Source organism: Falco cherrug, chromosome 2 (genome assembly GCF_023634085.1).
Source record: "Falco cherrug isolate bFalChe1 chromosome 2, bFalChe1.pri, whole genome shotgun sequence".
Lineage (NCBI taxonomy): Eukaryota > Metazoa > Chordata > Aves > Falconiformes > Falconidae > Falco > Falco cherrug.
In genome coordinates, this window is record NC_073698.1 from 20,378,031 (window position 1) to 20,393,055 (window position 15,025).

The 15,025-nt window shown below is 48.2% G+C and overlaps 1 protein-coding gene across 1 annotated transcript; it reads left to right on the top strand.

Moving 5' to 3' along the window:
* Positions 1-5,640: 5,640 nt before the first annotated feature.
* SAP18 (Sin3A associated protein 18) lies at positions 5,641-8,951 on the top strand. The gene is made up of 4 exons (XM_055701491.1): positions 5,641-5,792; positions 5,964-6,073; positions 7,606-7,728; positions 8,464-8,951. The coding sequence occupies exons 1-4, from the start codon at positions 5,721-5,723 to the stop codon at positions 8,618-8,620; spliced, it is 462 nt and encodes a 153-aa protein (XP_055557466.1). The 5' UTR covers positions 5,641-5,720; the 3' UTR covers positions 8,621-8,951.
* The last annotated feature ends 6,074 nt before the right edge of the window (positions 8,952-15,025 follow it).

The window sequence follows — 15,025 nt, forward strand, 5'->3', positions numbered from 1 at the left end:
GTGTGTCTAACATTTCTGGAACATTGTAGCAGACGTATTTTATAGAGAAATGACAACAACTTTTAATGAAATCCAGGTTTAGGTTCTGGCAATATTTCTCCCTTAATTTTGTATTTTGAAACTGAGGAATATTTAGTACATCTCACCATCACACCTTCATGTGTATTTGTGTAGACAAAAAAAATAACTCGACATGACAGGCCAGGACTTTTTCCTTACTTATATCTGAATTCTGTCTTCTTCTGCTGACAATTACAAGTTCCAGTTTGTTCTGGTCTCTTCCAGGTGAAACTCAAGCAGTCTTTACCATTTTTGTTGGACTTCTCTTGCATAACACATACTCTCCTGTTGATTTAGATTGCAAACAGTTTTGCGCTGGGTTGGCCTGAAGTGCTGTGGAGCTGCTCTCCACCTCCCTCCTCACACCCCTCAGGGGATGCAGGCAGGATCACATCCTGCATCCCTTACTGGTGCCCACTGCGGGGAGCAGCACCCTAAGGAAAAAAAAGGAAGAACCCCACTGTTCCCAGTTCCCCTGCCCAGGCCTGTCACAGAGCACAGGAGCACTGTGGACATCCTTCTGAATCCCTCACACACCCAGGCGCATCAGGTACAATTTAGCTGCTCAATATCAGTTCATCTCAGCTGACTATGGATAAATCACACATTTTTTAAAAAATTATAGTTCAGTGAAACATATTTGCTTTATGAGGACATTTCTGACACAGGATTAAGCATCTCTGCCAAACTGTGTTTCTTTCTCAAAAGTATGTGGATACTGCAGGTTTTTAGACAAACTGCTGTAGGTATTTAAAATGAACAAAAAATATAAATATGAGTGATAATGCTCATTTGCCTAATGATTATTATTCTTGGAAACATTTTTTCTGAAACTGAAAAAAAACCATCATCCTGAGGATGCTCTTTCAGGAAACACCTAATGTGGAATCGTTCAATCTGAACGGCAGAATTATAACATCTGGCAACATCACAAACAGCTTTAAACAAGGTCTTACACTGGCAAGTGTGAGGCAGCTTGTTTACAAGGCACAACAGTGGCTCTGCCTTGCCTCATGTGTTGCAACACAGGGACGCCTGTGTCCCTAGAGTGTGCACAAGGCTGTGCAGACTGACCAGCGCTACTGTCACAGTAACAGTTTAATAATTTTGCAATATTGTATAATAGTAAATCATCTTCAAAGAGATTTTGTTAACTTGTGGTCATATATGTAATCTATACACAAGTATAGATTCCTCCCAGGCAGCTAAGCCTTGGTGCTCCTGAATTAGAACACTGCCTTGGAGTCTCCACATGCTTTACACGCAGAGTGACAAAGTCCTTTTGTACATTGCAAATGAACAGCCCACTCCGGCTAGTCCTTACCAGACGGGCTCACTCACCTGCTGGCTCACGTGCAAGTTGAACAGGGCCACAGAAGCCCGTCAGTTATGGTGTATTTTGTGAGCCCAAATCATATCAATTCAAAATAGGACTGCGAACAAGAACTGAAGCTTAAATGAAAACAGTATGATTTTCTAGCAGCGCTACAGGCTTCTTGAAATCCACACTAACTTTGGTAGAAAACACAGGAAATTAACAGGCTGCAATGAAATCTACCGCACACAGAGCATTCTGAATGCAAAATGTATCTGTGATGCTATCATGACACAAAATGCAGGAAATACCAGCAACCATACTTGCAAAGAAAATTTGACCGTGTTCTTTCACCACCAGTTAAAGCCAGTTTGTGGCAGAAGTTCCATCAAACTTGAGACTTTGCTCGCTCAGTGGATTGTAAAGATGTTTGAAAAGATGATTGCCCGGTTGCCAGAACAGGGTAGGTGAACCTTCCGCTATCAAGATAAAGACCAAGTCCTCTGTCAAACAAGCTTTATGGGACACACGTACAACCATGAAAAGGTAAGAAGTGGTATGTAGTCCTCGTTAGGAAGAACTCGCAAATGCAGCAAATAAGCCAGAAGTCTTGGGAGCCCTGGGAACCTGCAAACAGCATGCTGCAGTGGGTGAGGCAAGTTCAGCTTCTTTGAACTGAGATTCGATATACACACGGGTCTGAAATGTTTGGAGTTCCTTGTTCTGGTCATCTGCTACCGTGTTTCTAGTGTCTTGGAGGTTTACCTCAGTGGCTAACATCCCAGGCCCAGTTGTGCCCTTCCTTTCTGTATATTCCCAAGGACGCTTTTTATTTACTATCTTCTTCTTTGTTCTGCCTAGAAAGTTTTAAGTCACCCAATATCAACTGCTCCTCTTATTTTTCCCTTTCAATCACAATTTACATACGGTGTTTCGTAGACCCACAGTGCTCTTCTGCAAATGGCTGTGTCAGCTTTGCCCAGTCCCATATACCAATGGCACCAACACACCATCTCATTCATACCTTTCCTAGATGCTCCAACAAACAATTAGAAGTTCACTATTTAAATAACCACTTAAATAGGAATGTGTGTTAACAGTTCTTAAAGAGGCAATTCACATTTCTGAGACCACTTGTCTCAGTTCTCTACAGGCATTCCTATCTGAAAATGTTTGATTCGTATTCCAGGTATCTCCTTTCCAACAACAAAGGCTAGAGACTTTCTTGTACATACAGTGTTACTCTGCTTCACTACTTCAGTGAGGAGCTTTCATTTTCTTTACGGCATACGCTATATATACATGTTTGCACATATAGGCACTGTTCGCACAGAACAGGGTGTCCCTTAGAAGTACAGGGAACCCCCCACCTCCCAACACCTAAGAAAATGTGAAGGGAGAGTGAAGCAATCGACCATCTCACCACCAGTGAAGGACAGACCCTATTCCATCCCTACTCTCTCCCTCCGTCTCCCAGCTACTCCTGGGCATGCACTTCCACTATGCACCTTGCACCAGGTCTAGCAATCCTGGAATTGGTGGAGAAAGTGTCACATGTGATAAAACATGTTAGAAAACCAGCCCCCGGCTGGACAGTTTTATGTTAAGTTAGGGAACTTAACTTACTCTTGGAAGCATCTAGTGAGGGCCACACCTGGCAGGAGGGAGGGGAAAAAGCCCTCACATGACTGAGAGTCAGGAGAGGCAGCGGGGAGCTAAAGCCCCCTCCTTTGGCAAGCATGACCGGTTAGACTAATTCGGGTACACGTGGGACCTCAGCCCAAACCAGTGGGAATCCAGTTTCACTGTGTTATACCCTGTTTAACCAGACAGCACAGTCTCCAGTAAAACCTGCATCCTGCAGTCCAGGTCACAGATCACATAACTGCATTTTCACTTCCAAGTAATTTTCAACTTTCTCTTCCAAATATGTAACAGAAGAACCAAAGTTTTTAGACTGAAGATAGTGATTGTTAATACAGTTCATGAAAAAAATTAAGTCATGCTTTAATTTACTTAATACTCAAGCACACTAGGTCATTTTTCACGTAAATAAAGCACTTACAAAGTTATAGCAGAAGGAAGTACTTAGATTCGTAACAGAACTGTGCTTTATTTGTTACAGCTGTTCCTTTATGATACCTGATCTAGATATAAATTCCTTTGCTTTGGAAATGGCGGTTCACATACCGATCCCAAAGCGTTTATTATCAGGGCAGATATAATTAACAGTGTAATAAACTGTATCGTTGCCTGGGCAATCAAATCCTGCAAATGGCGTCAAGGCTGAGTCATTCCCTTTGGTAATAAAACGATGATATTCTATGACTTAACGTAGATTACAAATTGTACAATACTGCTGAGGCTACCACAACAGAAGGTTAATAAAAGCTGAGGGTGTTGGTTCTCTTATCTTGTATTAGGTGTGCCATAAATCAATATTTTATACCAGATGCTGCTGGTGATATTACAGGTGGACTGCCAGAAGTTTTTTTTCCTTTTTTTTATAGTATGGACTCATAACCCTTTTTCAGCTTTATGGTGTACAGAAACCTCACAGCTGAACAGAGTTTAATAATTTTTTTCTCCTTTACATATTTTTTTAATAAATAATACATTGGAAACATCTATCTACACTGTTTGGAAATGTGAAATAAAACCGCAACGCCACCCTTAGAGCACAGGTACTTCAAGTTGTAACACCTTAACAAGCATATGCTTTTTTCATGGTGCAGGATTTAGTGTATTTATTTTTCTCTGGTACTAGACTTAGGGAAAGCAGACCAATGCAGATGTAAATTCACCCTGACTATCCTTACTCAGAGAAGTACATTGCAGAACGTGGACCCTGAGGTGCAGCTTCATGCTTCATGCAGCATGTAGCTTTGTGCTGTACACTGCTGCAAGCATCAACAGAAAATTTATAGCAGTAGTATAGGAACACTATAATAATACAGCATCAAGTAGAGCTTAAGGGGATGGTTAAGGGATGGGAACATCTGACATACGAGGACAGGCTGAGGGAGCTGCGACTGTTCAGCCTTCAGAGAGACAGCTCAGGGGGTTTCTATTGCTGTGTATAAACTCTGGATGGAAGGCAGCGAAGAAGTCAGGTTTCTTAGCAGTGCCCAGTGACAGGACCAGAGGCAATGGGCACATACAAATACACCAGAAATTTACGTAAAATAGAAGAGGAAAAATAAAACAACTTTTTTTTTTTCTTCCCATCCACCCCCCCCCCACCTTAATTGTGAGGGTGACCGAGCACTGGAGCAGGTTTCCAGAGAGGTCTCCATCCTTGGACATACTCAAAACCCACTCAGATCTGGCCCTGAGCAACTGGCTCTTGCTGATTCCACCTCAAGCAGGAGTTTGGGCCAGGCAGCCTCCGCCAGAGCTCCCTTCCAGCACCGGCCTCCGGCATTTGCTTATTTTGCACCTGCAAGCACATGCATTTCTGTATGATTTTATAGATTTTGTTTTACTCTTGAAATAAATCCACAGCACCTGAGGAAATAATGTAAGTATAAATTCTTTCAAAACAAATTATCAACCCCCCCAGCATTGTAACACGGGTAACAAACAGCACCCATGTCACACCAGGGGCACGGAGCCCAGAGTTTTGTCAGGCACAACCACAGGCTCGAATTTAACCTAATGCAAGATCCTGTTCTTGGAAAAACAAGACCGTAAACAGAAGGCACGTGCATCTGAACTTCCCCGAATGTAATATTAAGGGAAACGAAATGTGATTTACCCCTTTCCAATTTATTTTGATCAGCTGCTAGTTACAGCGCTCGATTGCGTTATTTACCTACACTACACATCTGTTTAAACGTGCCTCCATATGGAGAGAAGCGTTTATTTTTCCCCGAGAGACAGCGGGATTGTCAGTAGCTTATTAAAAGCTTTTCTCAGTGTTAAAAAGCCCAGGCGGCGATCCGGCGCTACCAGCGGGCGCCCGGCAGCGCCCCCCGCCCGGGCCCGCCCGGCACCTCACAGGTTTTCGGAGGAGCCACGCAAAGCCTGCGGGCAGCCCCGCCGCACGGCAGCTGCCAGCCCCAGCGAAGCGTCTGCTACACGGGGCTCGGGCTATACGGGCCCCGCCGGCGCCCCGGGCCCCAACACCCCTCCCGCGGGCGGCTGCGGGCCGCTGTCGGTCGCCACCGGCCACCCTTCCCCTCAGCCCCCGCGGCGCGCACAGCTGCCCGCCCCGTTCCCGGCCGCCGCCCCAGCCCCGCTCCCGGGCTCCGGCCGGCTCGCGCCGCCCCCTCCCTCCTCTCGCGAGAGCTGAGGCGAGCGGCGGGACATCCGGGGCCGCCGGCGGTGTGTGCGGCGGGGCAAGATGGCGGTGGAGTCGCGCGTTACGCAGGAGGAGATTAAGAAGGAGCCGGAGAAGCCGATCGACCGGGAGAAGGTGTCGGGGGTGGCGCCGCGCGTTCTCTGGCGCCGCTGCCGGGCGCGGCGGGGCGGGCAGCGGGGAAGGGAAGGGGGCGGGGGCGGTGTGGCGGCGCTGGGAGGCCCGCGGCGGGGCGGGGGGGGCGGCAGGGCCCGGTGAGCGGCCCCTCAGCCTCGTCCCGCCCCGCAGACGTGTCCGCTGCTGCTTCGCGTCTTCACCACCAACAACGGGCGGCACCACCGCATGGACGAGTTCTCCCGCGGCAACGTGCCCTCCAGCGAGCTGCAGATCTACACTTGGTGAGTGCGCGGCGGCCCGGGCGGCCCTGCCCGGCCCTCGGGGCCCTGGGAGGGGGCTGGCAGCGGGGCCGGGGCGCCTGCCAGGCCTGGGCGCCTTGGCAGCTGCCGGAGGGGGTCCGGTGGGCGTCGCTTAATGCAGGAAACGTGGGGGAGTTGTGATGGGTGGCGGCTCCGCGGGGGAGGGCAGCCGCTGCCGCAGTACGGCGGCTCTTCTGGCCGTGGCAGCTCCGACCTGGCAGGCCGGCAGCACAGCTTTAGCCAGGTGCTGGTTGCCGGACACTGGTAGGTAGCGTGGTGGAATTGCCGGTTACCGATGCGGGTAATCGGAGACTTCTGTTGTGGTGTATCTTTCGTTATCACAACGAATCTATTCAACAGAGCTGTTCTCCTTTAATGCTACGATTTTGTTCCAGCAACCTCGTTCTTTCAGTAGAGGTGAATGATGTGCTGCTGTAAGTCAGAGCCGCCTGAGAGCAGAGCCGTGTGTTTTTGTATGGTCGGGTAGCAGTACTTTAACAGAGAGCTGCTTTTTATTGCTTTCAAATTTAGTTTGGAGAACTGCTTGAGTCTGCATTACAAGCACATTAGGTTTTGTTTATAGTATTTTGAAGAATGCTTTTGAAATTGAATTATGCTACTTCTTAAATCTTACTTTTCCTTCAAGGTGTCATCTGGGGTTGTAACTTGCATGTCGTATGGCTGAATAAATCCATATTTGTGGCTAGCAAAGCATGCAGTTCTAATTTACTTCTTAATGGGATTTATGGACTCAGTCCAGGCTATTGATGGTGTCTGAGCTGTTTTCCATCTGCAGAAGTCAGAATGGGCATTGTCTGTCAACACATGGCTCCTTAGTTGCTTGAAGCTTGGAGTGAGTGTACAGTCTATATAATTAGAGCCGCTTTAGTTGCGATGATTGAGTCTTTTTGTTCTTTAAGTTCTAGAAATGAGCTTTAGCCTTGGTCTGGTTGAAGGCTGGGGAAAGGGAGGGCTGCCTGTTAGGGCAGAAATGGAAATCTTGATGGAAATGCGAAACTGTTTTTTCTTTCCTTAAATTTCCTCTAATATTCAAAAAACTACTTCAACATAGATGTCAGCTTAGTGAGGAAACTCTTATGCCGTTTTTTTTTTAATTACATTTATGCAATGAAGACTCCACCATTTAAATAGTAACTCTTTTGAGAGAACTGGAAAAGCAGGTGTTGAAGCCTACATGGAGGTGAAGAGATAACTGTGATATTGCAGTCACTTGGAAGCTAGTTAGAAGCTACATTTGCAGTAGGCCGTGTTGCCTCCAGTCTATAGTAAGTGGTGGATTCTCCCAGCGTTGTGAAATCAATGGCTCGCTATGCAGCCAGAATGTAAGATCTTGCTCATCTTCAGCTATTGACAGAAAGTATGCAAAAGCAAGGAAACATGGTTAAGTCACAGCAGTGTATTGATTCCATCTTAAATGGGTTTTGGGAAGCTTTTTTTATTGCTGTTGCTTTTGAAATGTGAACCATTTTGGTTTGTTTGTTTGTTTAATCTAGGATGGATGCAACTCTGAAAGAGCTGACCAGCTTAGTGAAAGAAGTTTACCCAGAAGCACGGAAGAAGGGCACACACTTCAATTTTGCAATTGTTTTTACAGATCTCAAGAGGCCTGGGTATAGGTAAATGGCATTTCCTCTCCGGGTTAATAAAATTAGACTTCAGGTACTGGACCGGTGAATTATTTTTTCATTAACACAGATTTTTAAGTTCAGAACCCACATACAGAATTTGTGAAGTTCTTGGTAACAGACTGTATGACCACCCATACAAACTCTAAATTTTGCTTGGTGACCGTCATTGTTCATGTCTTACCAAAACAATAAGCCTTGGGTGCTTGAAGGCTTTGGTTGCTGTATTGGCAATCAAGCAGAAGGCAGACCTATGCATCCAGATGAAGCTTTGCTTCTGGTGGTGGGAGGCACGGTAGGTCTTACGTCTGAGAATGTGTTTGCGTTCTAGCAGGGCTTCTTGTTGGAGGTATCTCTCTTCCAGAATGGTATGAGCTAAACTTGTCAGCAACCAGTGGATATATCGTGCTCTGTTATCTCTGGGGTCTTGTTCCGTGTCTGTATGGAAGGGGGGCAAGGGATTTTGTCTAGTATTTAATTTAATATGGTAGAAGGTTCCCCCAACACTCTGCCCCATCAAAAGGAGAATTTGGTATGGCTTTTCTTGGTGCACCTGGTACTGGAGAGAAAAAAACCAAACAACCCATCATCCTGTGTAGATAGCTAAATGTTAAGTAGAGTGCAGAGGACAGCGTGGGAGGGTTGTGATGAGCCAGTACAGTTCTTGTTTGGAGATCTAGAGAGATTTGCCTCTGATGATCAACTTGCCTTTCCTCCTGCGTGCAGGGTGAAGGAGATCGGCAGTACCATGTCGGGCAGGAAGGGCACAGATGATTCTATGACATTGCAGTCCCAGAAATTCCAGATAGGAGACTACTTGGATATAGCAATCACTCCTCCAAACCGTGCACCGCCCCCATCAAGCCGCATGAGACCATACTAAACCGTTGCTTCTTTGTGTGATCACATCTTCTGTATATTCCTACTTGCTGTTCTAAAGCAGGCTTATTTTTTTTGCTTTTGTTGCTAAGCAAGAACACCTGAAGACAAAGCTAAGCATCAGAAATGAAAGTTAACTTTTAAACCTTACCTTTTAGTTTGTTTAGAAGAAACACTTCTCTTTAGCAGTGCCATCATCCTATCTCTGATTGTTATCTTTGAATGGTAAGACAGTGTGTCCAGTGTTTCAACATTTCCATAAAATGCGACCAGAAGGATTACAGATGTTCTGTAGTTCTTGTTTGGAATAAAGATTGATGATGTTAATCTTTTGATAGTGTGGTGTGGTGTTTGGTTTTGTTTATTTTTAAAGTAGGTTTCTGCAGAGAAATTCAGAAGGCTGCTTTTAAGCAGAAGTTGAAGTTGAAAGCCTTTACCTGGTAACCTCTGGGCTTGCTGAGTAGCGGTAGGTGGCACAACAGGGGTTCCTTACACAGGATGATTTCTTAAACCACTGCTGGCTGGATTTTGGAGGAGGAGCATGTAGGTGGTGTGGTTGGAGGCAAGCAAGCTCAGCGCTACTCTCACTGCTGACATACATGCATTGATGGTGGAAAGTTAAGAGATGAGCTGTGTAAAGCTGCCTGCCCTGCGGGATGGCAAGGGGAGCTAGGGCAGACCACTGTGGCTTCCAGGGTCTGCTCCGTCTTGTGCCAAGGTGATGCCAGTCCGTGGATTGGGAGCGGCCTCTGTGACACCGCTATATCCCAGGAGGGGCTGCTGGCCTTTTCAGAGGAAGGTGCGGTTCAGCACACTTGCACATCAGCCTTACTTAAGTTCTGAAGAACTGGTATTGTCTTGGGAAAATGGAAGGTATAAAGCTTGCTTTTTTTAGAACAGTGGTCTCCAAACTTCTTTCTGATCGCACACCCCTCAGTAGAAAACTTTTGAGCACGTGCTTCCAAAATTATAAATTACATCCATCTACTCCTGTACAAATGTATTATGTCCATTTATAAAACTAAAAAAAAATTGGCATTAAAAAGGTGAAATACTTCCTGCACCCCACTTGCGTGCATACCAGTTTGGAGGTGGCCTGGCTTGTCCTGCGCACCCCACTTTGGAGACTTTTAGAAGACTGGAGTATCTGCAGAGACCTGGCCAGAAGAAATACGGTATTTCCAGATTGAGGCTGAGTAAGGAGGAGGCAGAACTATTTCTTAATGAAAATGTAACAGCAGGTGCAGTGCCCAGAGCTGCTCTTGCGCGTGGTTTGGGTGAACCGAGAGGCGGTGAGACAGTAAGGCTGCAGAGCTCTGGGTGTGTGTGGGAGTCCTGACCCTGACCCTCACCATCGAGTTCTTGGCCAAGTGAACCTGCGGGGTGGAGGCAGCTGGCTCACACACCCACTTCTCCTGGGCTGTTGACCACAAGCAATATATTGTCTACGTGTACTGACCAAGAGGACAACACCCAGTTTTGACTTCCAGAACTCCAAGGAAGGTGAATATTGTAGCCTCTTTCCCTTTAGTTGTCTTCACCTGATGAATACATACGACTTTGGGCCCTCCACTGACTGGTCTGAGCTGGGTAAGTCTCGCTGCTGAGCTGTCCGTCAGGTGGCTTTTCACAAACACTCGCTGCTTGTATTGAACATGGGTTTTTCAGTGCACTGTAACTCTTGGGTGCTGGGGCAAGGCCAGGGTGCTGAGAGGTATTAAGGTTCAAGTTTGTTCTGAGTTAAAAAGATGGAACTGGAGGGTGTTGGGGGTGTTCAGCAGCCAGCTTCCGGAATCCTCGAAATAGGGGAGAGGGTAGCTAAGGGGGCTCAGCTGTTCATGCGGAAACTGGGAGGCTGGTCTGCGTGACGTTGCCGGGTCCCTTCTTAAGGAGCAGGAGGAAGAAGTGGGGATGCACCCCCCGCAAATCAGTGTCACACGGGCCTCCCGCAGCTCAGTGCTTGCCGGTGTCTTCTGTCACTGCAGGGGGAGAGCTTGAGACACGGAGATGCCGCTGGTCCTAGAGCAGGCTCCAGCTGTCCCTGGGCTGTGTGCCCCTGCCAGTGACCGTGAGCCTTGGGCTGGCTGGGAGAGTACCAGGTGCTTGTTCTCTGCGTGTTGTGCCCGTGTGCTCAGAAAGGCAAGAACAGGAGTAGAAGCCATAGCCGCTCCTTAGAGCCTTCACCTTCCTCACCCGCCTTAGCAGAGCAGAGGCGAAGACCTGGTAAGTGTTCCTGTCTGAGGACAAGGCATTGCTTTCATGACGTGTGATTTTTATATATATATATATATATGTATGTTTGGTGTTTGTTTTTGTTGTTTGGGGTTTTTTTTTTTTCCCTCTCAAGAGTCCCTTAGTGCAATAAACCCTGAAGGATTTTAGGTTCAGTTCTGCCCATGGTTCACCCTCTTCTGTCCCCTTTTCTGGCTTATAAGTTAGGGAGTTCAATTTTAGCCTTCAGGAGTGACCCTCATTTGCACAATCACCTGCATCTGAGTCACTTTTTCCCCTAAGACGGAAGAAGCTGAAAAGTGCTTCCCACCCTTTTTTAAAGAGAGCTCAAGACCATACAAGCGTTTTACAAGGGACTGGAAGTGGCAACCGGGGTGATCTGATGTGGTCAGAGGTGGGATAGGTAGGATGCTTTGCCAGGGTGAAGGCAGTCGCCTCTGGCGTGAGGGGGAGGCTCACCGCAACGCTGCTGCTGTGAGGAGCCCGTGTGTTGTAACAGCTCAGTGACTTCTGTGTGACACGGGGGGCAGGCTAGGGACCCGTGCCGCCTGTGGGCTGGGTCACAGCCATCTGATCAGCTGTCTGGTTTTTGGCACCTTACAGACCCGGGCAGACAGAAAAGCGAGGACAGCTGCTAAGTGGCCTGCTTGCCACAGGGCATCACCCATGCTGTAAAATGAGTGCAGCAACCAGCATGTAATTAGAGAATTGCACAGCCATTAGAGGTACACAGGAATGTGGGCATTTCCTTGGTTTTGTGTCCTGGTTTTTGCTTTAATTATGTTTAAGAATAATTCTCAAAATTAAATGTAGTCAAGATATAAGGCAAGAGCAGCAAGTGAGCCCATGTCTGTGACTCAGCTGCTCTGGGAGGCAGCTGAGCTTTGTTGCTGGAATGGGAGACATGGCCCAGTGAGGGCTCAGGCCTGCCCAGCATGGGGCAGGTCTCTGCACACTTCAGAGAAAGAGAGGAACACCTGCTGGCTTTATATTTGGTATCCCGTGGAGCAAAATCACCAGGAAATGAACATGCAGAACTGCCCTCAGTAGCGAATACTCAGCTTGATTGCTGGGGTATGGAGTTCACCTTCACGTGGCTAACATAGAAGTATAAACTCAGCTGACCTCTTCCCCAGCTGCTTTGGGCTAAATGTGTTTCAGGAAAGAGATTTGCCCTCAAACACTTGCACTGCACAGAGAAAGGTAATGCGGAAGTGAAGGGAGTTCAAGTTTCTGTACCTATCTTTGTGGGAAAAGACACTTGAGAGGTCAGTGCAGTTAGTTAGGGTTAGGCATTCCCTACATCAAAAATCCACAGTGCAACCAAGGCCAACCAAGTGCAGCGTGGGACTCAGACAGCAGCAGCACCAGAGTACGACCATTGGGGTGTTGCAAGTGGTGGAATAGTAAGTAAAAGTTGTCACCTGCTAAGCTTCTACTGCAAAGGAGGGGATTTACTCACAGTAACAAGGTTGTCTGTCTCTTTTGAAGCTACTAGAAAAGCTTAGGGAGGATGTCAGTCCCTAAAAAGAGCAAAATACTACAGCGCTGTGGTTCAGGGAAATTAAAACATGGTCTCAAAATTCATTAACAGTGAGCAATCCCATATGCTCAGGAAGTAAAGTGGTGTAGACGACACTGAATCCGGATCTGTCAATCCACAGGACTGACTTGATTTGTATGTAGCAATTTAATGAGTAATTTTTGTCCCTTATCAAGGCAGCTGGATGAGATGGTTTTTTTCCCCTTTTCTTTTTGGCTGCTTAAAGCTCTAACAGATACAACACTCAGTTTCACGTCTGCGCTTTCACCAGCAACCACCTCTCCAAAGCTCTTTTTTACCTCCCAGCTGCTTAAGGCAAAGACCTAGGATGATGGTTTAAAAAAAAAAAAAAAAAAAATGTCCTGACTTGTCATTTCTTTCTTAGATGTAAATGCCATCCACAGCACCCCAGCCAGCAGGCAGCTCTTGCCCAGGCCTCTCCAGGGATAACCCCCCACCCTTGCAGGTGTCCCTCCAGGCCTCGCCTCATGCCTGTTCTTCCTCAGAGGGGCTCAGTTTTTCTCTGCCTTTGACTGGTGACAAACACCTGGGCCACTCATGCAGGTCTGGCATCTGGTTTAATTCCCTCCCTAGTTAAGCAGCGAGGACAACTTGCACACATGCTTTGTCAGTAACCTGGGCTGCATCAGGCACAGGCCTTGCTCCAGCACCGTGTTCGCCCTCTGACTGGAGCAGCTGTGGAGGCTTAACTTCTGCTTCACAGCTCTGGTCAAAAGCAGAAACAGACATTGTGCAGCAGGAAAACATTAAGCATTTTCAGCAAGTTCTCGCGCTCCCGATGGAAAGTAAGGGAAATTGAAAAGGTCTCAGAAAGCCTGTTGTGTCACAGCAGATGAATGACAACACCTATGGTCGTGTTCAAAGAGCAGCGCTGTAAGTAACGCGACAGCCGAGATGTGACCTGCCAAAACCAAAGCGATCCAGTTACCCGCTGCTGTTGTCTCATCCCTTGTGTCTAAACATTACAGCGGATCAGCTGGGTTAAACGACAGCATCAGTTCCTCTGACAGAACAGGACCCCGAGGAATGTAAATTTTAAAGCACCCTTGTGATGTCATGCACAGCAGCAGCTGTGTCTGGCCACAAGACCTGTTGCTGATGAGGAGGTGCCTGGCTGGCATACCCTGGGGCCCCGGAGGTAAAAAGTGGCTAAGGGCTGGGTTCGGAGGGGCTGGGGCGTTCAGGACCCTCCCTGGGGCATTTCCAGTCTCACAGAACTGACATCCTGGCCCAAACTCACTTGTCTTCCGCACTCAGCGTGAAAATCCAGTGGACGCTGCAAGCAGCAGCTTCAGGCGCACCTCTGGGTGAGCTCCTCCGTGCTGGCTGAGGCTTGAATCGCCCATCTCGTGCTTCAGGCAAACGTGAGTTACTGTCTTCAGGCTTAGAAGTACTTGGGGGTCTTTAACAGAGGCCTAAAGCTGCACCTGGCCCAGATGACCCCGCTGTATATGCTGCGTGTTGCTTTCCTCGAGCCCTCAGTACGTGTTTGAGACACGGAAGACCTGCCGGTGCTCTGTTGCTGAGCAAGAGACAGGAGCAAGCGTAGGTGACCCTTTCCCTTCTAGTCTTCTGCTGAGGCCTCCTAGCTGAAAGCCACAAAGCACGTACCCCCGGCTTCAGAGGACGAGAGGGGAGAGCCTCGGCGGCAGTTCCAGGCAGGGCGTTGGAAGAACAGCACCAGGCACGCAGCAGCCCCACATGGTCACCTGCCTGCTCAGCGGGGGCTGCGCACCATCCTGCAGCCCTCGCGTAGCGCGGGGCCTGCTGGCAGGCGTGCCACGCTCCTGCTGCCTTTGGGCTACGAACTGCACCGCAGAGCAGGAAGCTTACGCTTTCCAGGGAGGGAAAAGGGCAGCACCCACATATAGAAGTACTAAAGGTTTGAAATACGGTCCCACCAGCACCACATCACGACAGCCTACGTGGCTGGGAATGAGCCACTCCGCTCTGTACCTACAGGGCCCGTTTCCAAGGGCAAGGCTGGCTGTAGCAGCTGTGTCTCCTCCAGTCTGATCGATGCACAAGCACCCAGGCAGGTGGCCCGGGGAGGGGGAAGGGGGCTTGGGAGCCGGAGCAATGGGTGCTGCGGTGAAAAAGAGGAATTGCTTCAACTGCCACAGAAGTGCTCATAGAACAACAGCCTCAGGAAGCCTTACCAAAGCAGCTAGAGAGACAGGACACACCGTGCCGAGCAGCTTATCCTGCCAGTGGAGGGAGGATGTGCTGGCTCCCGTTCCCTGCACCCTTTCCCTGCTCCTGCCTCAGCACCCATTAGCACCCTTGCAGGTCAGCACATAGGGTCCATGAACAATTTCATCTTGGGAAACAACAGATAGTTCCCGGTGGCTGGGCAAGCAGTAATGGCTTCCCCTGCAGCCACAACTGCAGTGGTGCAACCAAAGGCATGGGACCTGCGGCTGGGGGAGAGGAAAGGTGGGACCATGCAGCAAGGCCTTACTGGTTTACAACAATTGCGTAAGCAACCATTAGGGAGCGTAACTGCAGGGCTTTAAGCCAGGAATACATTATGCCAAAAATTATAAAAATATTTGAAGACCTTCTTGCTGGATGTTCTGCAAACTGTCCTTCACTTGGTCTTTCCCCAGGAGA

Bases quoted from the DNA above. Each gene is read 5' to 3' on its own strand.
- SAP18 (XM_055701491.1), top strand. From the start codon at position 5,721: ATGGCGGTGGAGTCGCGCGTTACGCAGGAGGAGATTAAGAAGGAGCCG. The intron at 5,793-5,963 runs GTGTCGGGGGTG...CCCGCCCCGCAG, and splicing joins AGCCGATCGACCGGGAGAAG to ACGTGTCCGCTGCTGCTTCG. The intron at 6,074-7,605 runs GTGAGTGCGCGG...TGTTTAATCTAG, and splicing joins GAGCTGCAGATCTACACTTG to GATGGATGCAACTCTGAAAG.